Source organism: Ochlerotatus camptorhynchus, unplaced genomic scaffold (assembly GCF_037179485.1).
Source record: "Ochlerotatus camptorhynchus isolate MF236.1 unplaced genomic scaffold, CSIRO-AGI_Acam_v1.1 ptg000289l, whole genome shotgun sequence".
Taxonomy (NCBI): Eukaryota; Metazoa; Arthropoda; class Insecta; order Diptera; family Culicidae; genus Ochlerotatus; species Ochlerotatus camptorhynchus.
In genome coordinates this window covers 618,481-646,460 of record NW_027040778.1, presented here as the reverse complement: position 1 = coordinate 646,460, position 27,980 = coordinate 618,481, and the positions used below count along the sequence as shown (strand labels likewise).

The 27,980-nt window shown below is 41.2% G+C and overlaps 2 protein-coding genes across 2 annotated transcripts in view; one reads left to right on the top strand and one right to left on the bottom strand.

Annotated features, from left to right (window-relative positions):
- The first annotated feature begins 393 nt into the window (after positions 1-393).
- On the top strand, positions 394-1,429 carry LOC135706710 (NADH-cytochrome b5 reductase-like). Its single transcript, XM_065228360.1, has one exon. It carries the CDS (start codon positions 394-396, stop codon positions 1,423-1,425), a length of 1,032 nt encoding a protein of 343 aa, XP_065084432.1. The 3' UTR covers positions 1,426-1,429.
- LOC135706709 (cytosolic carboxypeptidase 6-like) overlaps positions 1,381-27,980 on the bottom strand; it is a 56,722-nt gene continuing 30,122 nt past the window's right edge. Inside the window, exons 2-6 of the mRNA XM_065228359.1 lie at positions 14,362-14,427; positions 4,040-4,533; positions 3,611-3,979; positions 3,229-3,544; positions 1,381-2,050 (exon numbers count right to left, since the gene is read on the bottom strand). Of these exons, the coding sequence (XP_065084431.1) occupies positions 1,458-2,050; positions 3,229-3,544; positions 3,611-3,979; positions 4,040-4,533; positions 14,362-14,427 (1,838 nt within the window). The 3' untranslated portion in view covers positions 1,381-1,457. The remainder of the gene's footprint in view (positions 2,051-3,228; positions 3,545-3,610; positions 3,980-4,039; positions 4,534-14,361; positions 14,428-27,980) is intronic.

Sequence of the window (27,980 nt, the reverse complement as noted above, 5' to 3'; positions counted from 1 at the left end):
GTATCTACCAACTGCCTGAGGTCTCTTCTGTGCCTGCATCCAAATGTAGACTCCCATTCCGAGCACGCCCGTTCCGCTGACGATTCGGCATGGAAGGCAATCTTTATGCCGGCTCGCCACCACTGATTCGGTCATTGCGAATGTTTATCATTAAATTTTCCACGAATTCAAATTCAATTTTAGTAGCTCATGAATCGAATTTTACTTCAGGTGAACATAAACCAGCTCGGTAACCAAATAACAATGCAAATACTACGGAGGCTCGTTTAGTGAACGCTGTCATCGAATCAGATACATCGAGGCGTTACGAGCCGTTAGCAATGGAATTTATAAACAAAACAAATTCTTAACTAGGAATTTTTTTCTTCATCAAAACCATTAGGTATTTTTTTAATGGCCTCCGAAGAAGACTACCTACCCGAGTGTTGTGGTTCCGGCTGCACAAATTGTGTACTCGATCGTAAAGTGAAATTCCGAAAACATCCGTCTACCTCCAACCGACCAAGTCTTCTGGACAGCAGCTACAAACCATTCCAATGCGTCGCCATCACGCAGCGCACACCAAATACTTTCCATTTCCGGTTCCGATACCATCCCCGAACAGAAGACAACGATTGTGCCGGCTACGAGCTACAGATCCCTCCCGGTAGCCATCTGATGCTGCGAGCACCGAGAGGTTGGAGACAGACGGAGCGTGGGCTCAATGCTATGTTTTCAACATGGCGGAACGAAACGGCTTCAGCGGAAGCACGTGTTGCTCATGGTGGCGACAGGAAGTCGGTTGAAAAGTACGATCGAAGCGAGCGTGATTTGTACTTTAGTCGACCGTACACACCGATCCAGGTTGATCGAGATGCGAACGAGTTTGAAGTTCTGATAAGGATGGAAACGGCAGGGGAGATGTCTGAGTATTTGCAGACTTTGAACGTTGGTGACGTGACGGAGTGGAAGGGGGTTTACACCGGATTCGTGTGGGAAAGAAATGCTCGGAAGAACTTGATCTGCTTAGCGCAGGGAGTCGGATTGGCACCGATTTACTCCATCGTGGCGGCCATTTTGGAAGATGAGGCGGATGAAACAAGACTGAAGCTGGTCTACTGTTGTAAAGATGTGGAAGGAATTTTGATGAGAGATGAGCTGTTGAAGCTGGGAGCGTTTTGGAACTTCGAAGCTACGATTTATCTCTCTAGGGAAAGCTGTTTCTGTGGCGGAAAGTCGTCCAGGAGTTGTTCGTGCCTGTCATCGAAGAAGAAATACAACGAGCGGGTCTTGAATCACAGACTGGAGAAAATTGACATAGAGACTTTATTGCTTCGGTATGCTCAGGATTCGCTCCAGGTCCTAATCTGTGGAACGGAATCCTTCGCGACGCTTGTAGAGAGTTGTTTAGTAGATTTGAATATAAGAGATTATTACAAATTTTAATAATAAAAAAATCGATTTTTTATCAATCTAGACTACGCTTTTCTTGAACTGCTTTTGAGCGTGTGGCGACGGATTTTCTCCTTTTCCCGTTCGAGCTTCCGTCCGGAGGTGGCTTCCTCGAGGCCTCCGCGCGTAAGCTGATTGAAGTCTATAATGGTAAGGCAGGGTTTTGGCGGAACGTTCAGGATCTCGATCGGGGGCATCTTGTGCTGCTCCGGAGCCGTTTTGGGCTTCGGGGTAACCTTGAACCGGTAGTCGCTGCTAAAATCCAGATTGCTGAACCGAGCCGCCTGGATGTTGGACAGCGAGTACTGATCCGGTGGCCCAAGGGCACGCATCCGGAAGCCACCGTAGTGTGAGTACATGTAGCGTATCGGCGAGCCCTCGTTCGAGGTCGAACTGTCGTAGCAGATCGAGAGATCCGTATAGCTAATGGGAGCGTAGGTGCGGACGGTTTTGGGCCGCAAGCGAACTTCGCTGCGGGTTCGGGATCGTGCCCGAGGCCGGTGCGTTCGGGGTCGACCCTTGCGCGGTCGCAGCTCGTCCACCGGCGGGATTGGCAGGATGTTGGTGAAACGGTAGTACTCCAGGAAGGATCGCGCCAGGTTGCGACCGATTCGCATATCTGAAATGAGTGTTGGGATGAGAATTGCGTATAGGACAGTCTAATCCGGATTCCGGTATATTCTCGTCAATATCTTTAATTGATTTCAAATGCAGTATGGACGCCATTTTCAACTTTAATTTAGAATCCTGGTCCACTGAATAGACATCTACTTGTTCAAGTATTCTTCAGAATATGGTCTAGGTGCCGTATACCTGCGCCATTTTGTAAGCAAAGATGGCGGATAATGAAAGGCAATTATGATTAATTAAAAACGCTTGGCTGGGAGTTCATAGATCTTTAATGGAAACGCAAATTGAATTTCATATCCAGAGGAACTCAAGAGCATGACCATTCCAGAAGAACATACGAAAAAGACTTCATGTATATGTAAAGAGAACTTTAATAGTAGTGGCTTTCGTATATTTTTGACGTAGGATTACGTTTTTCAGCAACATATTGGGGGTGCAATTTCAAAAAACCAAAATCGACCACGTTACGAAAAGTGGTCAGGTTTTGTCCACTTATAACTCTGTCAAAAACGGATGGGTTTTAATTCTAAACAAGCCAATCGATTGACAAATTTTCTACAAATCTGCTGAAATAAACACTTTATCAATTTTCATCAGGTTACTATTGAAAATTACACGAATGTCCAACTGTTCATCAAAATTATCACCGATTGCCTGCAAAAGGCGCTTTTCCTAACACAGTCGCCGAATATTGATACCGAGCACGTAATCCTACGTCAAATCTATGGTTGTGTCTTGGATACAACCTCTTAATTGCTGAGATCCACTATTTTGATTGAATCCCCATAAAAGGTTTCAAAATGGTAACGAAAGGCCTTTTACGGGGCTGTTCATAAATTACGTAGACAGTTTAGAATGGCAATTATCCACGACCCATACAAATTTAAAAAAAAAATGGACAATTGTCTACGCAGGGGGAGGGGGGTTCAATAATCCCAGAAAACTGTTTACGTAGTTAATGAACAACCCCTAATAGCCTTTTTACTATATCCACACGACCCATTAGAGCACTGCACGCAAAATCTAACCTCAATTTTTGCCATGACAGTAAAAGAGATAGCAACGAACGGGAGCCAAAACAAACCCGGCAGAACTGTCAAAACTCGCTGGTGAGGAAAAGGAACGGGGAGATTTGGGTTAGGTTTCGCGCAGTGCTCTATTACTTACACCCATCTTCAGTGTACTGCGTCAGTAAGTTGCTATCGTTCAGGTAGTACCCACACATGGAAACCTCCAGCGTATAGGTATTGACATTATCACTCAACGCCTCCACAAAGAACCGCCGGGCAGTTCCGGATTTCCTATCGTCCGCGTTGAACATCATATGCTCTTGGCAGAAGTCTTCGCACTTGGCTGCAAACAGCTTGGGAAACACTAGATGCCGTTCGTACCGATACACATTGTCATACGTACTACCGTAGATGAACGTCCCCGTCAGACTCGAATGGGCGTGGATGTCGATCACAAAATCCACCTGGTAGCACTGAAATAAAGAAAGAAAAAAATTCTCTAGACAATTAGCATCACAGCTAAGATTCACCCAACTGACACTCGAGTTGTCGTACTCCTTCAGCATCTTCATGGCCGCACCCAGCGTCGGATGCGTATACTGGGACATCTTGTTCCACGATCGGTTCAAATCGTGTCCGATCACGTTGCACCGGTTGTTTCCCAAGAACACCCCATCTGGATTCAGCATTGGAATGATTTTGAACACCACATTATCCCGCAAGGCTTTCGATATCGGTTGATTCGCTGCCGCCAGGTATTCGATCAATCCCTGCACAACGTACGAAGCTGGCGATTCGCCAGGATGAATCCTCGCCAGGATTACCACCATATGGATGACGTTCTTCTGATCGACTTTGTCCGGTTTCTTCACGTCGTCGAAGGTGACTACCTCCAGTTTGCGGTTTTGCTGCAATCGACATGAAAAGTTCAACAAGAAACAGAGGTGTAATTCAGACAGAAAACTCACAATCGTCATCCCCAGTGTGGTCCGCTCGAACGATTCCGGAAACTTGGTCTCCAACGCGTTTAGATAGGCCTGCAGTTTCGAGTACGAATACGGAAACGTTAGTGCAAACTGGTACACCTCGTCCTCCTTGTCGAATCCAAAAGCAAAGCTCAGCACATAATGGTTCTGATGGATGGCCGATTTGTAGTAGAAAACTTCGCACCTAGGGATACGTTGCCACTTGGGACGGCTGCTCGACTTGACGAGCGGTGTCATGCCATCCTTGAACAGGTTACGATTTTTGTTGATATTTACAATGTTGAATATCACCCGTTGGTCCTGTTTGACGTTGTCGACGGTGAAGTTGAACCAGAACCGGTACCGGGGATTGCACGTGTCCGGCCGGAGAAACAGATCGTACTCGAACTCGCCCACCAGGTCCACACGGCCAAGGTTGCCCGTTTCGAAGGCAGCATCGAAGCATAGGTGACCCCGTTTGGCTTTGCCGCTGTGACCTGAAACGAAAAGGCATTTGTGGTTCTTTAGAATTTTTGTTGAAGCACTTTATAACGTAGTTTCAACTTTAAGCCATGCGTCTCCATTAGATAAGCGAGTTGCATGGAGAGTGTGGTGACTTGGCAATTGAACGACGAACCCCACCCAATTAGAGCGTCAAAAAGATTAAAGCTGAAAGAAGTTTATTTTTTATGTCACTAGGTGGATCCCGGCCCCTCAATTCCTTATTTTGGGAAACTTGTTTCTTAAGACATTTTATTTATTTACTCTTCATGTACAATATTGCTAATCCAGAGAAAAAATTTGCATTGCAAATGCACTGCCAATATTTTCCTGGATTAGTAATGTAGTAATGAACCTGGCTTTGGCAGCTCTCTTTCTTAAAATATTTTCGAATACACTTTGAAATCCATGCTTTTTTTTCAGTGGTCTTATTGCACAGAAAGAATGACATGAGAAAGATTTGGAATTGCGGCTAAAATTAAAATGATTTACCGATAAGTCTGATGTAGAGATGGGCGATCCGCTCCCGAGCTGTTCTATAGACCCGATTCTCTAAAGTGAACTGATGACCCGCGGTTCATTTTTTAGGAACCGCAGCTCATCAGCTCACTGATATCACAAGTCTAAACCATACATTCCATCACTCATAGCGGAACTTAAAAAAAAAAACACATTACTCCACTTACGCATTGAACAGCTACCGCGTAATACAACATGTGCCTACTGATCGACAGCACCAACGGTAAAAGCAAACTTCGAAGTGGGAGAGAGAGAAATATGTACATGTGCTACACGATCTTAATCTTCTACTGGTATTATCCAATTTATTTATGTACCCGGCTCTTATTGCTGATGTTATTCCTCCAGCATATGTGCTCTCACCTCTCCTCCCATAATTCTCTGGGGGAGCGGAAGATCCGCACAAAAGCAAATAATTGAAAAGCGAAATGCATCTCTCCAGCTTATCAGCTCAGCTCCGGATCCGAATCATCGACTCGAATGATTCACTGGGAGCTGCTTAGGATGACAACTCTTGGAACCGGCCAGCTCTTCGGATCTTTTTTTCTCTCTCCATTCTTCACGATTCAGCTCCGGATCCGAATCTGAGCTGATGATCTTGAGCTGATGCCGAGAATAGTGAGAGAAATTCTGCTGGAGAATTAACATCACAAATAAAATCTGTATGTAGACTGGATTGCATAGCTTGAGAAAAGGCGTAACATCGTGTGCCACGATTTCAATAATATCATCGCGTGTGACATAGGTGTAGCTCTTTCGCATACATGTTTTGCTTTTACTGATATGTTGTTGGCACATTTTGCGCGCATGGTTGACCAGTTGTTGCGTTAGTGGCGTTTTCCATTGAAAAGTAGTGCCATATATTGTAAGGTACGGATTTATTGGTTTAGACTACTTTTACGATTTTATGCAGTTTTAAGCACTAAAACCACTAATTAATTTTCCGATTTCGAATTTGTGTCATAATTTCTATAATTTCAATGTGAGCTGAAGAGCTCCCTTTAGCGAGCTGGATGGATTTTATCCACTCGGCCAGATGAGCTGTTTTGCCCACCTCTAGTCTGATGCGTGGAGAGAAAGACAAATTCTGGTCATTACCGGTATATGTAACTTCGCAGATCCTAACTCCTGTCCGATACCCATATAGATAGATCTCTCACATCCGACCACATGCTATTGCCTTTAGATTGCTTAAAATTGAATAAATCTTCGTTTTACAATTCGTTACAATTGCGTTATAGATTTTGATCAACGGCACCCAATGTTTTGAATCAGGAACTGTAGGAGCAAAGGATAATAAAGTATTTTTTATTATTAAACTTATGTAATCGCGCATACACCTGTACCTGTACCTGTGTCTGTGGATTAGCCTATCGGTCCCAAGTACATCGATGAACGTACCCCATTCTAGTCGAAATTCTAGTACTACACAATGTTTGTTTTGATTCGCTATGAAAGTTTGACAGATAAAATGAGGGGTTCGTGGATTTTCCTATGTTTCGAGGGGTGCATCGATTAGCTTGGGACCGAAGAGAGTACCAGAGCTGAGCAAAAAAGTTGAGCACGTTTCTTCGGGACCCACACCTATTGAGTGCAACCATTAAATCACGCTTATTGGTTCATGGTTCACCAAATCATGATTTCATTTTGAATTTTATACATAAATTTTGTTCTTGCTACCATGAACTTGGATCACGACCATAGCTGCTGCTGTCATTTTCAATCGTTGTTTATGACCAGTAGGCAAGGCGCGAGTTCACTTATATCAGCGAGATATGGACTATTTCGGCGGTAGCAGCAGCAGCGAGCGGTGGCAGTAGAATTGGTAAACCAACGAGTGCTGAATTCACCAATCAAGCAATTTCGTCTAGCTTCGGAGTGAACAGTGGAGCTGGCTCCAGTGCAGGTGATTTGGGCGCTAGTTGATTAGAAGAGTTGTGTTGATTTTTTCCTCCGGGACTGAATTCGTCCTACACGCAAAAAAAAAACGTTCATATTTTCGAGAACAAAAAATCACGACAACGTGAACTAACAACTGCTTCAAATTCATGACTTAGTTCACATAAACGTGGTATAAAAAATCCAGCTTTCATGAAAAGAATCACGAATCCAAGAACAAAATTCAAGACTGTTGAGCATCCCAAACCATTTCGTAACGCATTAAAAAGCATGAAATATAATCATGATATCGTGACTTTATAAACCTTTAAGCGTGATTTTTGTTTCTACTTTCGTGAACGTTGTTCAGGCAACTGTCAATTTAGTGTAACGCATGCGAAAAAGGTTTTCATCTTGAATTCATCATTCAGTGTTGTGTGCAAAAGTTAAGTGAAATCTGTGAAGTGCCTACAAAAGAGGAAATCAGATGGACTACTTGATGATACAGTCGAGCATGTACTCCTTGAACCGTCGGAACTGAGCAACTTTACGACCTAAACGTTGCAGCAGTAAATTGAATCCGAGGGGTCACTTATTGTTGAACGAAGCGCCTCCAACGCAGTGAAAAACGATACCGGGGTGCAATATGTTCTTCTTGACGAAGAAAACTGCAATGAGTTGATTCAAGATACAACAAGTGACCCACGGAATTCATTGGAGGAACTTCTTGCATCAAGAGGAGTCGGACATCACCAAGGCATCCTTCAAAATGTTCATGGCATTTTGACACCTCAAATGTTTTCAGAAATTCAGAAATTCGTTTTTATTTCATATCGGTAATGATAAAATAAAGTACTGTACGCATTTGTGCGTATTAAAAACGTAGAGCCTTTCTTTTTCTATTCGTCATGTGTAATTCAATACTGAAGAGATGATCCCGAAGAAAGAAATTCTCGCGATTCGTTGTTTAAATTCGTGCATTTTGTTCCGTCAAGTCATGATTTTCAAGAGAAGAGTTCACGTTTTCATGACATACGATGGCTGGGCTGGTGCATGGAGCGCCATTACGCAGGCGTTATTTTTATTTTGCGGAACAAGGTTCACGTTTCCATAAGTTTAGTTCATGGTGTACTTTCGTAAACAAAAAATGGACTTGTTCCGAAATTCGTGACCAAAGGTTGACAAATTTGGGAACGGATTTTTTCCCGTGTACAGTGTACACTATGGTATATCCATGATTTTTATTCATGGTGTATGTTAGTTAAGATCGAACCCTCCTGGATCCCCAACGAACAACGAACAACGAACAACGAACAACGAACAACGAACAACGAACAACGAACAACGAACAACGAACAACGAACAACGAACAACGAACAACGAACAACGAACAACGAACAACGAACAACGAACAACGAACAACAACAACAACAACAACAACAACAACAACAACAACAACAACAGTTATGTAATTTTCAGTATTTACTTATTTAAAATTAATATAGTGTTCAATTTAGCAGATTCGTACCTAAATTTCTAATCAATTGGCTTGTTTAGAATTAAATCCATCTGCTATTGACAGAGTTATATGTGGTCAACCTGACCTCTTTTCTTAATGCGGTCGATTTTGGTTTTATGTTGCCGTAATACGTAATCCTACGTAAAAAAATACTCTTTACCAAATTTATGGTTTTGTCGTGATGGTTGATTAATGCTGAGCTATTAAGGTGTTTTACGCAGATAAGACTGGCGAGCTGTATTTTGTTTGGAACGGTGACGCGCTTGGAAAAGAGACACAACACAACAAGCAACTGAAATCCGATCAGTAGCGGGGCAACTCCTTGCTCTTTCTTGGACGAATGGACCGGTCAGTGGGCTGCAGCTCGCGCTTGCGGGCAGCCTCTCGTCGTGTACTAGAGAACAATCTACTACGTCACGCACCGAAAGCACTGCTGCTGCTGCTGATGATGACCACTGGACACCACCACTCACCACACATTCGGTGAGACCGGAGTCAATTCGATTTTTAAATCAGTGTCAGGGAAAGCGCTTTTCGCAGTCAATCGGTGATAATTTTCATTATTATAGCAACAGTTGCACATTCGTGCAGAATTAATATCCTTCCGCTATTGACAAAGTTATAAGTGGTCAAATCCTGAGCATTTTTCATAACGCGGTTGATTTTGGTTTTTTGAAATTGTACCCCCAATATGTTGCCGAAAGACGCAATCCTATGTCAAAATACCTATATTGATGGGTCAACAAACCACCCTGCCTTTGGTTAATGGAAAAAAATATTAGCTTATTCTTTATTTTATGAGTGAAGGGGAGATATGTGTGGATGCAAAGAGCACCCAATGCTTCTCCGTGCAGTGTGCTGAACATTCAGCACTATCGCAGGGACTCGTAGTCAGCCATGATGAGCGTTGCGAGGACAACGAACTGGATACTGCATTCTCGTGTCATTCAATCTCCAACCACCGTGCGCAGATTCCGGCAGATTCCTTTCCAGCTGATGGTCAGTTATTCACACTACCCAGCAACACTAAGTAGCACGGATGCACATGCGGTTATTCGCACCAAGGTGACTACATATAGGTGTTCTAATGTGTCAAATTCATGATTCAGCCATGTTGGATTTTTGTATGGGACAGCGACCGAGTTTGTTTACAATTTGCTCTAAAACCGCACTTTTCCCCCCGCGACCTCCTCGCCTATATAGTGACAAAGCTGTATCACCATTTATATACCCACCATGATTCTCACGTAACCATCGATGTCTCCGACCAGGACCACGCGACGGAAGCCACCTCAGCACTTCATTGCCCATGCATTAGCAACACACCCAAGTAACATTGCAAGTTTTATCACGGTTTTAAAGCATGCTACAAGGCTAAATCATAGTCTGTAGAACCCTCATAAAACCCCAATTGCTACTTGGGCAGTGACCGCATTCCTATAGGTTCTTACGCAGCAGTAATTAGCTAGGGCGATAGGTTTCGTTTTATTTGATAATTAATAAACAGTTCAGTTGATTGTTAACAGTGTAACGAGTAAGAGTTCTTTTTTAAAACTTGGACAGGGTGACAAGACCCAAAAGTTATTCATAAACGAAAAATTTACTTGTTCCGAAATTCGGACTTGAGCACCGACAAACCGACATGAATGATCATACAAATTACAAATAAATTGCCGCCGTGTTCGCGGAAAATATTTATCTTAGCCACAATCACGCGTTCAAAATTTATGAGTTGGTTCGTGTCTAATCTATTTTGTTTAGATAAAACATTTATATGGTTTTGACAGATGGGATCGCTGCACATTTGAATCGGCCGTTATGGATTTTCGATCAAGAGTTAAGTTTAAGTTTCATGTCGGTTTGTCGGTGATTTTTTCCCGTTTACCACTCAAGCGTCGAACTCAGTACATCGCATCGCCGTGAACGCTCATGGCGACTGGGGTCTTGAATTCTTTATGCAGATTACCCAGAAATGAATAGCAATCGAATTGAATGGACCCAACTAAACTTGTTCAGTAATGAATAAGCGGATGAGTGACGATTGTTGGTTTGCCTAAAGCCGTAATTCAGCGAACGACGAGAGAATGTAGGACTGTGGGAGATATACCTATTTTCGTGCACGAGAAGAGTGCGAGAGCCGCTCTCCTGCACCACTACTTCAGCAACAGCGAGAGGAATATATAACGAATTGTGCTTCGCTGTGACTGTGAGGATCAGCAACCTTTTAAAGTCACATTTCAGGCATTCAAGCCAAATGTGATAAATATTTAAAATGTTCGTATCCTCTTATAAACAAAAAATCCAAACTTTGCCTGAAGAATGAACTTCTAATATTTGAACAAGTTTTTAGACCGGCCATGCTATGCTTTACGCTGTGCCAATATTATCTTGTTATGTTTTCCGTCGATCTTGTTTTCCGTACTGAGTACCAATGCTACCAACGCCAGGGAGGCAGCTCCCACACCTGGACCCTACCTATCGACCCATCAACTCATGGACCGGGGAAATCCTGGCGGTGCCGACTGGGATTGAACCCAGTTCCTTTTGGAGCGAGAGGCAAACACGCATACCGCTACACCGCCGGCGCCGCTGGTCTAGTTGTTGCAATACAAGGAAAAAAGTACTTCAAAGGATACAGAACAAAATTCTGAAGATGATTCTGAAGTTGCCTCCCTGGTACAGTACTACCGAGGTACATTTGGAAGAAATATTCAATGTAATAATTAATAATTTCAGACATTAATTTCCTTTATACTTAGATAGGATTTAGTTCTAGTTTTTTGTTTTAAGATGTCAATTGTTATATTGACATGCAACAGTTTAAAATACTGAATTGCCAAGGGAGGAACAATGTAATAACACTTTGATATATATATTATAACAATTAAGGCTGGTAAGTTAGTGTAGTAATTGGAGCACCAAGGTAGTGAGTCTCGGCCCGTCTGCTGCTGGACAGGGGTTGAACTGGTGTCTGCGACAAGTTGGGAAGGCCGCAGAATATCAGTGTCCACTAGACTGAAGCAAAATTTGAAATTTTCACTCCACACTCCACTCCCAAAATTTGAACTCATTTAGTGAGAAACTGACTTGGCACAAACCATTTGAAGTTTACATGGGAATTACTATGGAGAAACCATAATTTCGGTTCATATCTATCTCAAAATTCACCAGTTCACTCTACTTTAGAAAATGATAGCTGAGTTTGTTAAAAATTTTCTCAGCTACAACTTTGTTCAAGACCACTTTTCGATCAAATGTAAGGAACAAAAATTATTAATGATTCAAGTCACTGATGTCTTATGATTATGCTCAATCAACTGTTCAGCAGGCAACATTGGTGTTTATGGCACGTAGAATAGAGGACAAAAATCATGGCTACTATGTCACACTGCAGAATGCAGTGTTGCCCACAATACAGTTGTTTATCTTGCCATAAGATTATCAATCTCTTAAACAATTAATAACTATTTAATTTGACGTTTGGCTGAAAAACGATTCTCTGCAAAGTTGTAGCTGATAAAAATTCCCATAAGAATAGTAATAGAATTTGTTAACAGTACAATATGGAAAAAGGCTAGAACACAATGAACAAAAAGTTTTGTTTTCCCATAGTCATTTCCATATAAACTTCAAATGGTTTGTGCCAAGTCAGTTTCTTATCAAATGAATTTAAACTTTCAGAGGCTAATCAGGACCCGATTTGAAACCGTTTGAAAACTGTGGAGCAAAATTTTCAAATTTTGCATCAGTCTGTCACTGTCACTGTCTACCCAGCCCGTTTTAGTTTTTCTCTTTAAACTTCTCTCAACAAGTTGGTAAATCTTAGCCTTTAGCAGAAAGACGCTTAACACTTTTTTCGGTAAATTTATGATCCTGTTTCACGTCATGGTTCTTCTCTATGCCTGTTCAGATAAATTAGTACTTTTGTTTATTTTCTCTACTGCGCTAGAGTAGAAATAAGAAGAGATGACGGTTACGCGGTCGAACAGTTGAAAATTTGATAAATATTTAATCGAATAGCTGGAAAAATCTTTACGATTAATCGTTAATCGAATAATTGGACTTTTAGGTATCCCTAGAAAATAGTGCAATTTCATGTTTTTTGGTGGTCCTTCGAAAATGTCCAAGAATTGCAACCAGCAAGAACCAAAAGCGGTGCGAAGTTGGTTTTCATTGCTATGACGATGACTGAATAAAGGGGCTTAGAAGCAGAGGGGTGAAAGTCTATTTTGCACTATTTCTGCTATGCTCTTCTATCATCCAGAACAACAAACGTATCAACGAATGTGTTTGCCGTCGAGTTATTAACGAAACAGAAAGTCGATGAAGAGAATCGATCAAATTCACTTGCATCCCTGCTTTTAAGTTTGGTTACAAGATTACAACTCTGGAGAGCATTTTGTGTGGTCGTTGGGGGCGTGTGGTTCGGAATATGGCGATGAGTGTGCAAAGTGTTACGCAATTGCATCCTCCCGAAAATCGGAGGCGAATGCCACTTCGACTTGTTTCGTCTACTAACGACTCTCTGATGACAGTGTTGGGGAAGCAGCATGGTGGATTTGTTACTTATTTCGACGCTTTTGGACAATGCTTGACACTAACCCTTTTTTAATAGTTTCTTGTTGAAGCATTGTTATCGAAGCGTAGAAATATTTCTGATCGATTGGTGATAAAATGATTGAAATTGGTCCAGGGGCAGCTGAATTATTAACGTTCAAAATCTTTCATAATTTCGTTACATTTTCGGTTTTCACAAAGTGCACCCCCATATAGCAATCACAGACGAAGTCCTACGTCAAAAAACAGGTTCACTTATAGAAGCCATAGGGTTAACTACCCCATTTCCGGCCTATTAAGCACAACCCGCACTTAGTCTTTCTTAATCTAGCGCAGTTTAGCACCAAACGGAATGTTATTATTACTGATGGCTTCCAAATTTATTTACCTTTCCGTATGTACCGTAAGATTTGATAAAGAGAAACCAATCGTTGAGATATTGTCAAAAGTCTAACGCTGCTTCTTGACGCCAAACTCGGCCTACGGATTCTAAACTCGGCCTAACGCATTGAAACGCCATTGAAACGGCAATGAATTCACTTCGGCCTATCGGATGAAGATAAAAATTGATTCGGTCGGAGCGCTTCTTTTGTTTCTGGGAATAATGGTTGCAAACCTTCATATCACGCGTTCTCATTGACTTCGTTCCGTAGCTTATAAACTAAAGTATCGTACCAAACGCACAATTGACTTGTTAACTCTGAAATGAAGGATTTATTTGAAGTTTTCTGCTCGATAGGCCCAAAATGGGCGATTAGGCCGAAATAGTTCTCTACCCTATATAGTCCATTCTATGTGCACGAGTTTGATGGTCCAAAAATGAGGATAACAATAACAAACCAACATTTTTGGCTGGAGCGAAAGTGATGATAACAAAGATCGCACTTGAAAATGGGATTACGCAAGTGTGCGTGTTATAAACGTCAGAAAGCTTAATGTGTTTTATTTGAAAAAGCTCATCATTCGACATTTTGGACTTAGACCGCTTGCGTCACCTCTAAATGTTAACGAAAAAAGCTAATTTTTTATATGTTACCTAATTTAATTTTGCTAGTCAACCAACTTTATCCGCTCATCAATGATTTTGATGAAAAATATTAGCGGCAAAATCCGTGTTAAATGCAAATCCTCCACAGAATGAAAACTCACCAAGTAATCACACTCAAGGTTTGGAAAATATAACACTATTGGAATAATTTTCATTTTATGTTAACGTGGTAGAGAATTCATTTGATGTGGCCCTCGATTACTTTAATATCACTTCCCATAAAACTTTTGTTTTTCAATCTGCAATTGTTTCCTAAATTTCAATTCCCATTGCGATTAATTGCTGAACACTGTACAAACTTACCTGGTGGTCGAATGATGACTCGGCTAACGTTTCCAAGTCCTCCTTCTCCATCGCTGTCCTCACTATCTGCAACGAGACCAGAATACAACACTCAATTAGAAAACTATTTCCCACCACCGTATAATTAGACAATGTTTCTCCTATATGTATCGCAAAAACGACCTTCTTCCGCCCTCTGGTACATGCTGGTATGCTTCAGAGGATCGCATGCTTCCTTGAACATTTTGTGTCCGAATTATCCAATCCAATATGACCACAGCAGATTAATGAAAAATCCTAATTCCGAAGGAAGTCCTTTTCGCTCGCAGTGAACCGATACAGATCACGGTCGGATGGAAAGTAACCGCTCATCCAATGCAATTTCTAAGAACCACCTACTACCATCGATGGTCCTTGGAGAGGAAGGTGTGTAGTAGTTCTGCCAGAGCTGCAGCAGTTGATTAGATGTCGAGGTTCGTAACGTTCGTGAATTGAATTGTGGCGGTTCTGCTACAGGACCGGTAGGAACGGGAAGCAGTGGAATCTAGACCGCCACATCGCCGTTCGGATCGGTTGGATCGGCGTATGCGGTACATAACAGAAAGAAGTAGTGCAAAAGGTGCAATTGAAAACGTAGGCACTACAGAGTCAGCCGTGTGTGAACTTTTCCCCTAGAGCATCTGCGGGGGCGGAGTGGACGTGTTTGGCATCATCGCGGTAAGTCATGCGGTGTGTTTAGATGAGTGTGATTTTACTGGGTACCCGGCGGCAAATGCTAATTTATTCGTCTGAAGGTTTCTGCTTGTGCGGGCCAAAGTTCAATGGTTCAACGATGAAGGCGGTACCTAATCGCACATGCATGCCACTGAGTGCGATAAAGTAAGTTTGTCGGATTGTGGAGAAACGGCCTAGGTGATGTGTGAAAGTTGTTTTTGCTCTAGGGTAGGTGTATCAAATATCGTCAAAGTATGTTTTGTGTTTACATGTGTTGGAAGGTGTTAAGTGTGCAGCACAAGCAGTTACCCCAGACTGAAACGTTCCGAAGGCAATAATCCATCAAAAAGTAAATGGGCCAGTAAAACTGTGCTTTGATCAGAGCAACACCTCCACTGACTGCAAAATCATGAATGGAAGTAGATTTTGCTGTTAAGTAGATTTCGCTCTTCCCTGTATTCCAATGGTTAGTAGGTAAGGAAGGTTAATGACGGGACTGGTAGTTTCTCGCGTCTCATACGCTAGAAAGCTGTTATATACTGGACGGAAAGTTTTTAGACACATACCGCGCTACCATATCTACGTACAGGAATGCCCTCATCTATGGAATACCTTGTTGTTGTTGATTGGATTTTCCCGAGGATTTTCCATTTCAACATTGCTCAGTGGGCCAGGAATGGAATCAAGCAGGTACAAATTAATAATGCTCTGGATTTTCATTCAATTGAGTTGACGTCTCCAGTAACTTTTCTTGGCTTAGTTAGGACAATAATTTGGTGGATAAAACTAGTTCTAGTGTTTGCCTCAAAGATGGCGCAGCGGTACCAACTTTTTTATTTTGCACGCTAGAGGTTTGCTGTCTTGGGCAAATATGTACTGTATGCGTGATAATGTTTGCACCATTGTACAAATAAGGTTCCCGTTTCATCTGTGCAAACATTTCGTTGTATGCACGTAACCTAGTAGGCTGTGTATAAAAGAAAATGATTTACTTAGTTTGACAGTTGCACCATGACGAAGTGGCAGTGTATTCGTGATTTGTCCCAAGCGTCAATGTCGCAAAAATACATTTCAATTGCCGTGTGCGTGTCCCGGTGGACCGTCAAAAGGGTTTTAGACCGAGAAAAGAAAGGACAACTATCCGCGATGGTGGCCACAGGTCCTCCGTGGTCAGCTCGGGTTCCGAGGGTTATCGCTGCTATCAAAATGAAGATTCGGGTGAATCCAGTGCGTTCAATAAGGAAAATGGTAAAGGAACACGGGATCAGTGATTTTACGGCACGGAAGATCGTAAAGGAAGATTGCGGGGCGAAGTCAAGGGCACGGAAAAAAAAACTCACATGATTACCAACTGCATCCGTTAGCTACGAGTCGAACGATGCAAGAAAATCTTTAACTTCCTGAAGCGAAAAAATCCGGTAGTCCTGTTCACCGGCGAGAGCATGTTTACCGTCGATCCCGTATCAAATTCCAGAACCGACCGGTATATTAGTTCTCTGCCGGTAAAAGGCGTGGCCGACGAGCACAAGAACGTGTATCTGACCAAGCATCCTGCTAGCGTTATGGTGTTTGGATTGGTGGCTTCCGAAGTAAGTATGTTCTTCCATGGATCAAAGAACAGTACGGTTTGAAGCCAAATGTTGTATTTCAACAAGATGGGGCTCCGTGCCACACCTCGAACCGCACTCAGAAGTGGTTGCAGGAACATCTTCCGTTCTGGGCGAAGGATATGTGGCCGCCATCCAGCATCGATCTTAATCCGCTGGATTACTTAATATGGCGCGTCATGAATGCCAAGGCCTGTTCTAAACGCCACCCGAGTACAGCAAGCCTCAGACTAACATTGACCCGACCACGGAGAGAAATGGATCCAGACTACATTATTAGAACCTGCCATGCATTCCGGAAGCGTGTGGAGGCCGTAATTGCAGCAAGGGGAAACTCAATCGATGATTAACATAGTTTAAGACTCTGAAAAACATCCCCCCTTTGAATAAATAAAAAAACTCGAAAACGAAATTTTGAGATTTTTTTAAATTTTGACATTGCTTAATGGTGCAATCATTATCACGCATACGGTAGAACGTTATATTTTATGAAGAGTTGCCGAAGACATTAAAGCTGCACATCTTCAAATTACTGAGATATACCAAGTTTTGTTCTTTTTTTGTGAAATTCATGTTTTTAGCACAGCCGACTAGACATAAAACCTGCATGTTTTCATAGAACACGCATTTAACGCTCAACTTAAATTTATCTCAGTTGGTAGTACGGCCGCCTGTGGACGCGCATAGTCAATTCCCTTGAGTTTGGCGTTTACACACTACCACCATCTGTTGAGCGTACTGCCTATGACAGTGTACTCACCAGATGGCGGTAGTAGTTTAGTGACGATACTCAATGCGTTATGTATGTTTGTCTGTGTTTTGAGTATTAAAGGCTTGCAATTGCTCATTACAGCTAAAATTGTATTATTCGGAACTATGAAACTATGAGATAGTATAACGATATTTTTTATTTGTAAGACGCAGGAAGAGGTGGTAAAGTTTATGTACGACACATAAAACCTGTTAATTTTTGCTTTTACCAGGTCACAATAAGCAATTTTAGCTGTAATGAGCAATCGTAATGAGTGCACGCTCATCGTTATAGCAAATCGCTAATTGTGACACTCTGGAAGCAAAATTAACAGGGTTTATGTGTCATACACAAACTTTACCTCATCTTCCAGCATCTTACAAAAAAAAAATCGTATAATACCTAATAGTTTCTTAATTTCGAATAACATTTTAGCTGTAATGAGTAATTGCAAGCCTGGTATTATGTTTTGTAAATTCGTTCGAATTAATACTATTATAATTTATAGTCGATCCGTTCTAGTCAATCAAATCGTTTCCAGAACAATATTTTAATTTGTAGAGTACTAAAAATAGATATATTACATGAAATTTCAAATAAGTACAAATCTTCGTATACCTCAGTAATTTGAAGATGTACAGCTTTTATGTCTCGGGCAACTCTTTATAAAATTTTACTTTCTACAACTTTGCCAAAGACAGCAAACCTCTAGCATGCGAATTAAAAAAAAAACTACAAAGGACAGCCCTATGTGGTTGTACGCAATGGTGACGTAGGACTACGTGGTCTTATATAATAAATTTTATTTGTTAACAGCAGCAAGAGCTTGTCTTTGGTGTAGGAATAGGAATTTGAGCGGGGTTCTCTCTGTTTATACTCTTAAGTATGACGCGCTTGACGTAGATGGCCCGCAGCGACTCACGAAGAGCTACTGATTCTGATCAATAGTGACATGTTGAAATTGATAAAGTCTTAATTTTAACAGATTCGTAGAAAAAATTCCTATCGATTCGCGTAATAAGAATTAAAATCCATCCTCTCTGGATCAAAATCAGACCACTTTCATGCCGCGACCGACTTTGGTTTTTGAAATTGCACCCCCAATGTTGTCTTCAAGAACATGGTATGTAAGATTTAAACATATCTAGATAGAGCTGGAATAAGGCGTTAACAGCTTTTGTAAACAATGACTTCTCTCGTTGATTTTTAGGAATTCAAGGCACGCCCACGCAAACCAACATTACCGCCGAGTAGGGAAAGTCTTATCCTACTTGATTTTGATGTTGATTTGCGTGGGCAAGGCTTGACTTTCAAGACACCATCGAAAGAAGTCATTGTTTACAAAAGCTGTTACACGCTAATTCCAGCTCTATCTTGATATGGGAACTGACATTCGATTAATGACCTTGACAAATGTCCAAAAAATACTCTTTTACAAATGTATGGTGGTCCGAAAAACCAAAAATGTATGGTGGTCCGGTGAAAAGGACCGTTTTGCCGTGATGGTTGAGTAATGCTGAACTATTAGGGTGTTAAACACAGATGAGGCTGGTGAGCTGTATGTTTTTTGGAATGAGAGTGACGCGCTTGGCATAGATGGCCCACAGCGATTCACGAAGAGCTACTGATTCCGATCAATAGCGGTGCTGCTTCTTCCTCCTTCTATGGATGTTCATGTGGGCTGATGCCGACTACCGGCCACCCCCACACACGGTGATTGGAACTGAATCCGATCAGCGGTTGTGGCCAGCCTTGATAGCCAGCTGCTTGCGGGGAGCCTATTGTTGTGTACTGGAGAACATCACCACTCACCACGCTGTGATTGAATAAACACCGTTTGGTAAGACCGGATGGAATTCAACTTTGAAATCTGTGTTAGGGAAATCGCTTTTCGCAGGCAATCGGTGATAATTTTAATTATAATAGCAACAGTTTCACAGTCGTGCAGTTTTCAATATTGACAGTTTGATGAATGATAAAGTCTTAAATTCAACAGATGCGTAGAAATATTTCTGATCGAATGGTGATAAAATTATTGAAATTGGTCCAGGGGCAGCGGAGTTATTAACGTTCAAAATCTTTCATAATGTTGTTACATGTTCCATTTTCTGTTTTCACAAAGCCCATATAGAAATCACAGACGTAGTCCTACGTCACCATCGTGCACCATCTTTGCGGCAAAAACTTGAACTATCTTTATTCAACAAATTATAATCCTAACTAAGCCAAGGAACTTTGCTGAAGGCCTCAACTCAATTGGATGCAATTAAAGAGCGTTATTATTATTCTTGCTAGATTGCATTCCTGGCCCACTGTGCTTTGGTTGAACTGGTGTAGATGGTAAAAGAAACAACGGCATGTATCTGACGGTAGCAGTTGTGTACATTAATTGAAAACTTTTATAGCTTAATTGAGTCTGGAATAGTTTTCTGTTTCCGTGCTGTAAGCGTAATTAGATATAAAAGAGTGAAAAAGGCGTTAGCTCTTAATGATTTGAACATGCAACTTTTTTGGAAATACATGGCTATGTCTTATTATCCAGTCATTGCATGGTCATGATTTGAAAACAGGTCAAACTGCAAGATACATTTATGGGTAATATAATTTATAAAATGGGGACCTTAGATAGTCTTGTCAGACATTTTTGCGGCCTCCTTGGACATAGATATCTCCCAAGTAGAATTTTATGAGGATTCTGCAGACTATGATTTAGACTTGTAACATGCTTTAAAACCGTGATAAAACTTGCAATGTTACTTAAGTTTTGAGCCTTTCATACAACATTCAAAAGTGTTTGAAAGAACATACTGTGGAAGTGCTTCAAAGATCACTCAGTTGAGAGACGGCAAAACGCTCGCAAAGGAAGCGTAAACAGCCTATAAGAAGTAGAATGCTTTATATGTTACTCCCCGGCATAAGGTACATAAAGCAATTCCAATCTGCAATAGTCCGTAGGTGCGTCAAACTCACCTATCTATCACTCCATTACGACGGTGAATGACACAGACACGCAACGTTGTGCCGTTTTGAAGTCCCGTTGGTGAAGACAATGTTGCACCACGTTAATACATACATTTAGGCCGTTGGCAATATCTAGGAACATTCCTCTTAGTCCTAACATACTTGTTGATAATGTTGATTTGCCACGGTTGTCACTGGTTGGACAGTCGTGTGATTGATGCCTACAGTTTAGTGACATAGACATTAGTAATTGGATTGGGACGTGAATTGAGTTGTTATTCTATCTAAAGAAAGCCGACGTAAAGTCCCAGTAGGGGCGTAATAAAGCCAAAGAAAAATAATAAGAAGCGATACAGGTGTATTTAGAAAAAAGAAGACCGAAGAAGTCAAGGGAATTTCGAAGAAGGTAAGAGAACATGATTTGTTCGGGGAACGATGTAGAACTTCAAGGAACTTCATACATCTTTAGGAAACTTCGTAAAAGTTCTTTCAAAGAATGCAGCTAATTTTATAGCAGTCCAGCTACCTTTTTAACAACTCATGGAGCTTTGTTAAAGCTCAACGAACGGCGTAGAACCATAGAGGTAACTCTAAGACTAGAAGGTCCCGAAAAAAAACGTGCTCAACTTTTTTGTTTTGATTCGCTATGAAAATTTGACAGATGAGGGATTAGTGGATTTTCCTATGTTTCGAGGGGTGAATCGATTAGCTTGGGACCGAAGATAGTACCAGAGCTGAGTCAAAAAGTTGAGCACGTTTCTTCGGGACCTACTAATCTTAGAGTTACCTCTATGGAAATACTGCGTAGGTACCTGCTGATCTTTTTCATCCATTATTATTATTATTATTTAGCTTTATTTAGGAGGCTTTCAGCCTTAGGCTGGTTCGCCTCCAATATTTTTCATCCATGACGATTTGCTGGATCTTGTAAGGGACAAGGAAACATCGAAGGACATTTGAAGTAGTTCATTTCATCTCAAACTCTGGTAAGGAAGCAGCTTGTGAAGCTGAAAGTGGTTGAAGGTTCGTCGATGAGAAATCACCTGAAGACTTTCGACGACTTGGTACGACAACTAAAGTTGGCCGGAGCGAAGGTAGAAGAAAATGATGTCGTATCTCAGCTCTTTGTGACTCTTCGTTCAATTCCCTCGTTACCGCCCTGGAAAATCTTGGAGAAGAAAACCTGAAACTGGATGTTGTCCAAGTGCGCCTTCTTAGTGAAGAACTCTGGAAAACCGATCTTGCCAAGAAAAACCTACAGTCTTTTCCGGGTCGAAACAGAAGCATGAAAAGTTCACAGGGAAGTGCAGCCGTTGCCGCCGGGAGTGCACTTATAAGTGGGGACACTCTGACATAATACTGTCATCTCCAACAGTTATATTATTCATAATCAAGATTTTCTAGAAGTACATTAAAATATTATGTCAAAACACATTTCAGTGGCCCTTATTACGAGTGTCATGGATTCCTTTGCAACATATCGGTGAGATCTCTCCTTTATTAGTCCCTTAACATTCATTCCATTATTATATGACACATTATATGCTGGGTATGGGCCGGTCCAACCAGGGCACCCGATTGAAGCGATTTGGATGGGGAGAGTGGAATTGTCAACTTCCTGTCGTTAACAGATCGTGAATTGAAGTCGCTCTCTTCTTCCCCACTCATTGGGACATCCCCTCGTGCGATGGCTTGTACATTACCCTGTTGTAGGATTTTATTGTTGGAAGGATATTCTCTTTGATCCCGCGGACTAAGCGTAAGTGTCTCTGCTTACAGGTTCGCCCTCCGTTTTTGGCCCTTCATACAATGGTAAATTGAATACAATCAGGTGTTGTACTTGATCAAGTCGTACGAAGTGGACAGTCCACTGTTTAATTATTGTGCCTGCAACAATACATATAAAAAATCTACACATGAGCATCATCATGAGCATGATTAACCGCCCCCGGTTGCTACTCTGATTTGGCCAAATCAGCTGTAATTACACAGAGAACCAATAGACGATATTTGGGACTAGCAATCACCATCAATGTGTAAAAACTTGTGATCTCAAAGTAAGTAATACCAGCGCCAGCCGGGCCCGATCGCAGCTCAAGAAAGGAATAGATACACTGAAAATGTATACAACGAAATCGCTCATTTGTCCTACGAATTTATTCGTTGTTTTCTGCAACGAAATGGATTTGTATATTGTATGAAGCTGAGTACTGCGAACTAACTCAAATGCTTGTCATCTGGGAGCCGAGTCAAACTGTCAAATGGGAGACAAACATTTAAAAGAGCTCAGAAGTCACGTAGGTAGTTACTGTTTGAACCACAAGTAAAGGTGTTGCCACCTACTGAAAACAAATTAATAATTATAATTATGAAACTGTCGAAACATCAACCTTAGTAGGCGGATAATGTAAATCATCGAGCGTGATGCTCGAAAAAGTGTTTTTATTTGATATTAATAATGCCAAAGCTGAGTTGCTGAAACGAGAATGTAATCAAACTTTATAAGAGTCATGTGAGCTTTGTGGGCAGGTGCACTCCCACACCATGTATACGTTATTTCTGGAGCAGAGGAGGAGCAGCCAAGAGTTCATTTGACAGCATATATATACAATTTCGTGAACTGTTTCAGCAAAACAATTTGAAACTTCGGAAGATTTTCAAGATGTTTTCTAGCTCACTTGAAAAATAAAATCGGCTGAGTTCGCAGTACTCAGGTATGAAGCTAGTTTCGTTGGAACTGTCACACTCGCTATCGCTACACCCAACCAGCGGGCCACAAGTGTTGGTTGTGGAAACCGAAAAATGTGGAGTGTGTTAGTGAGGATGGGTAAAAATAATTTCATCATTGGAAGGAATAAACATGACAAAAAATAAAAACAGGCTTCAGACCGGACTCGAATCATGAACCTTGCGATCGTCAGATCTGTACTTTATCCATCGCTAAATCTGTGCTAAGTGAAATGGTAAAGCTAAAGGCAAATAAGAAGCACTCATGGAACGGTAATTCGATTTCGTTTGCTTTTTCTGCTGCTTGCATGTATTTTTTCCTCTGACATAAAATCACCGCGACCAGTAATTTGATTTATTGTGGTAGCTTGCATGTATTGGTCAAACCGACAATATTAAAAAAAAAAAGTATCCCATCTTCAACACTCAATCAGCACTTTAGGAGACAATAAGCGCAGTTGTTGATTTGATTGTTTTTTTTTTTTTTTTTCCTTTGGTTTGTTTTTTCCGTCGATCTTGTTTTCCGTGCTGAGCACCAATGCTACCGACGTGCCAGGAAGGCAGCTCCCACACCTGGACCCTACCTATCGACCCATCAACTCATGAACCGGGGACCAACGGCTTTACTTCCCATCCGAAGGAAGGCGTGATCAGAGATGTTATGCCTCAGAACATCCCTGCGGCGCCGATTGGGATTGAACCCAGGCCTGCTGGGGTGAGAGGTAATCACGCTTACCTGGTTTGATTGTACGAAGATGAATTTGTATATTATACAAATAAGGCGTAATATTTACATTGCGCCAGATGACAGGAAAAACGAATGTTTCGTAACATTTATGAAAGATGTGTTGTATGTACAATATTCATATTCGGTTTTCAGAGAAATAACGAAAATACATTTTCATTTTAGGAATGTGTTGACGTAAGACTCACTTTTATGGCAGCCGAGAAATCGGCTGCACTTCCACGAGGAATCACTGGGATAAGAGCACCGACAAACCAACATGAATGACCATACAAGGTACCAACAAATTTCTGATCAAAGCACAAAATTGACATCTGCCGTCGTGTTCGCGAAAAGTGTGTAGCCTAGCCACGAACACGCATACAAAATGTATGTGTTGGTTCGTGTCTAATCTATTCCGGGCAAATTATTTTTATCTAGATAACAAATTTCTATGGTTTTGGCAGATAGGATCGCTGCACATTTGAATCCGCCATTATGGATTCTCGATCAAGAGTTAAGTTTAAGTTTCATGTCGGTTTGTCGGTGATAAGAGGCTTGGGTTTGCAGCAGGGTTCGTTTTGGTAAACGATAAGCTGAATTGATTGAAACCACGGTATTCTGCTCAGTAAGCAAAAATGTTTGCGACTAGGCAAAAATCATCGAGTTGCTGTCATTACGATGACAAGACCAACAATTGAAATGGCCTTAACTCCATTTTGTAAACAAACCTTATAAGGCCATTTCTCGTGCACTGAAGTCCGCAAACCAACAAAATGAACAAGTAGGGGAAATTCTCCTCTACCCGATTGTGGTTTAGGTTTGCGAATGAAGATTTCGGTTCGCGAGAAAATAGCCTTACAAGGTTTGTTTACAAAATGGAGTTAAGGCCATTTCAATGGTTGTTCTTGATGTAGTCATATTAACAAATAAACCGATTGACGAACCTTGAATGTGAATGGGCCTGAGATTAGACTCATGATGTTTTGCTTAGTAAGCAATAATGGTCGCTCTAAGGCCGCCGAGCCCCTCACTTCACATCATACCGTTACTTGAGTTGTTGTAGCCATTCAAACCGGGGCAAACAAACAAGCACCAGGGGGCAACTGTCGGGCGACCTTGCGTCCTTGCGGACGCCAAAGCTGAGACAAGCACCCTGCGGCGAACCGGTGGAACTGGCCAACCGTAGGTGAATGTCTCCGCTCAGATAATCGAGTTCAACGGGCGTTGACCATCTCTTTAATGTGAAAGGACCTGCAACCGACGATCTTTCAAATCCGAAAACTAAAAGCTACGAAAAAGTACTTAGGCTTTCATTAAGTTCCACTTTCACGCGACGTTCCATGTTTCGATTTGCTTTTTACGCATTGTTCAGGCTGTCAAAACATGCTATGACCGACGTGACGATTGTTTAAGCCCTGATTAAACAAGCTATTCAAATGATATTACGTTCTCGAAAGCAGTATCGCTTTTCTTATGTTCTAACTAAAGCCATAGAGATAACTATAATAATAACTATAAGACCATAAGCTCCCGAAGAAATGTGCTCAACTTTTTGGCTCAGATCTGGTACTATCTTTGGTCCCAAGCTAATCGATGTACCCCTCGAAATGTAGGAAAATCCACGAACCCCTCATTTTATCCGTCATACTTTCATAGCGACTAGAATGGGGTACGTTAATCGATTTGCTTGGGACCAATAGGCCAATTTAAAACCGTTAGTTTTCACCGGTTGCTAAAACTGCAAAATAGATGACGCACGATCGAGATTATCATGGCAGGAAACAAACGGATTATTTTTAACTTTAACTGAGAAGGAACAAGCGCACCAAATCCAATCACCATTAAAACACAACCTTCAACAAATTTTGAAAAATTTTGAAAAGAAAGAAAAGGGAGAAAAATGTACACAACCGCATAAAACACATTAACAGGGAACATGACACTTCCTAATACAAAATCAACCACCATTAAACCTCCATCGAACTCTTTGGCACACATCTCACATCTGTCAGCATCAAATTTACGAAACAACTTTTCTTTTTCTTCCCGGACGCGTACATAGCATTTTATAAAATAAAATTAGGCGCAAGTCAATTTGATACGCAACTTGCCGCCGAGTTCATTATAAAATGTCAGCAACAACCACTTTTACCTTACACTAAAGTAGATAAGCGCTGAGCAATTTACCCAATTTAATTTTAAATTTGATTTAAATTAACTTCACAATTCAACAGGCATTGTGACTACTTCTCCGACTCTTGGTATATAAAGTAACAAGGACTAAAATGTGTTCCTTTGATTCCCGAAAAATCATGCTCCCCCAATTTGAAGTTGTCAGCACTAGGGTTCGGAGGTAGATCTTATACCAGTCACCACGAAAAGGTAATCTACCCGAGGGGGGCGACTCTATCTACGCTGCAGGAAAGATTATGTTGTGCTGTAACTAGCTGCTCGCACGCTGAGTAGATAGAAAGAAGATTGATGACGATTCTGAAGATTTCCTACAAAAAGATGATGCGCGATGCAAGTAGATGCGAGAAATGCAAGAAGATTTTTCGAAGATTGATTCGCTAGTGTGAGATTTTTTGAGCATCTAAATTAGAGATTTAGATGTGTCGCCCCCTCGAATCTGGTTCTGTATAAAAAATCTACACTGGTCTGCTAAAAATTCAAAAAGCCTTCTTCAATTTTATCATGTCTTCACAATACATGGATTGTCTTCAAAATGTCTGCGGGATTAAAATATGCTCACAAAATTTCAAATGGCTTCAATTCTGGCGTCCTTGTGTAAGTAAAAAAGTTGGAAGGGTTGTATACTAGATACGACCGCAGGGTTGGCGTTGGATAACGTCTGTTATGTGTTGTACTTAATTGTGTATATTATATTTTAGGAATATTCCTTAATAACTCTTTTGCGAAAGTTTGGTGGCCCTGAAAAGGGCCGTTTTGTTGGGCTGATGTTGTTGACAATGATGGAACGGGCGACCTTGTTGGACGCTTATATAGTAGAACAGAAAATATCAGAGGTGTCAGATACTCGCATACGTACGTTAAACTCTTTCTTGATAATGTTGTGGCCCTGAAAAGGGCCATTTTTCCAACGCGCTCGGCGTAGTTGCCCTTGCGGAGCAGACGGTGAATACGACCGACTGAGAACTGCAGCAGCTGGGCATTCCATGACGGCGGCCCAGTATACCGGAGCACTGGCACTCGGCGTAGTTGCCCTTTCGCCCCCAGGCTCTGCTGCCGCTGCTCTGCTGCCGTTGCTGGGTCGACGATCGGATAGACAATGATGGAACGGGTGACCTTGTTAGACGCTTATATAGTAGAACAGAAAATATCAGAGGTGTCAGATACTCGCATCTGATGTCTCGGTTGGAGAAAGTATAAGAATATAAAAAAATCAATCGATTTTCACCATCTTTAGACAATGGTTTACTTTTAACCATTTTTCAATAGTTTACAGAATGAAATCAATAGTTTTGAAACATTCAGCAAATTGCTAGAAATATTTCCAATCGATTGATGCCATTATCTCGTAAATCTATCGAGAGACGGTTGAGTTATTATCGTTCAAAATCTTTTAATTTTTCGTAACGCATCCAAAATGACGGTTTTCAATTTTGTACCCCCGTATGTTGCCGAAAGACGTTATCCAACGTCAAAATTATTGTTAAGCTCGTTACTGTATAAACAGCTCCAAAATCAATGTAAACATTAACATACGTTTGGATTTTAGTTCCGTTTCATGGCACAATACTTTGCACTTTTATTCTATATTTTATGAAATATATTTAATTAATTTGACGTTTGTTTTATGGATAATGTTATCTTTTGAAACATCATTTGCAATGCTGAAGCATGCTGATGTCAACAAATAAATATAAAAAAAATTAACATTTTCAGTGTTGGGAAAATATAAAAAAAAAATTAAATCTCACCAATGCCCAAGATCACGCTTGATTTATTATATTATCGTAGCTACGAATATCCAGCTAACAAAACTCACCAGGTCCAATTCTAACCAAAGCGTGGTGAGTTTGAGTTTTATGATTTTTGCTTAACATCCGAACGCGACTCGAAACGTCACATTTTCATCTACATCTTACTTCATCCAGACAGCTCTAAATATATAACATCCCAATCAACAGCT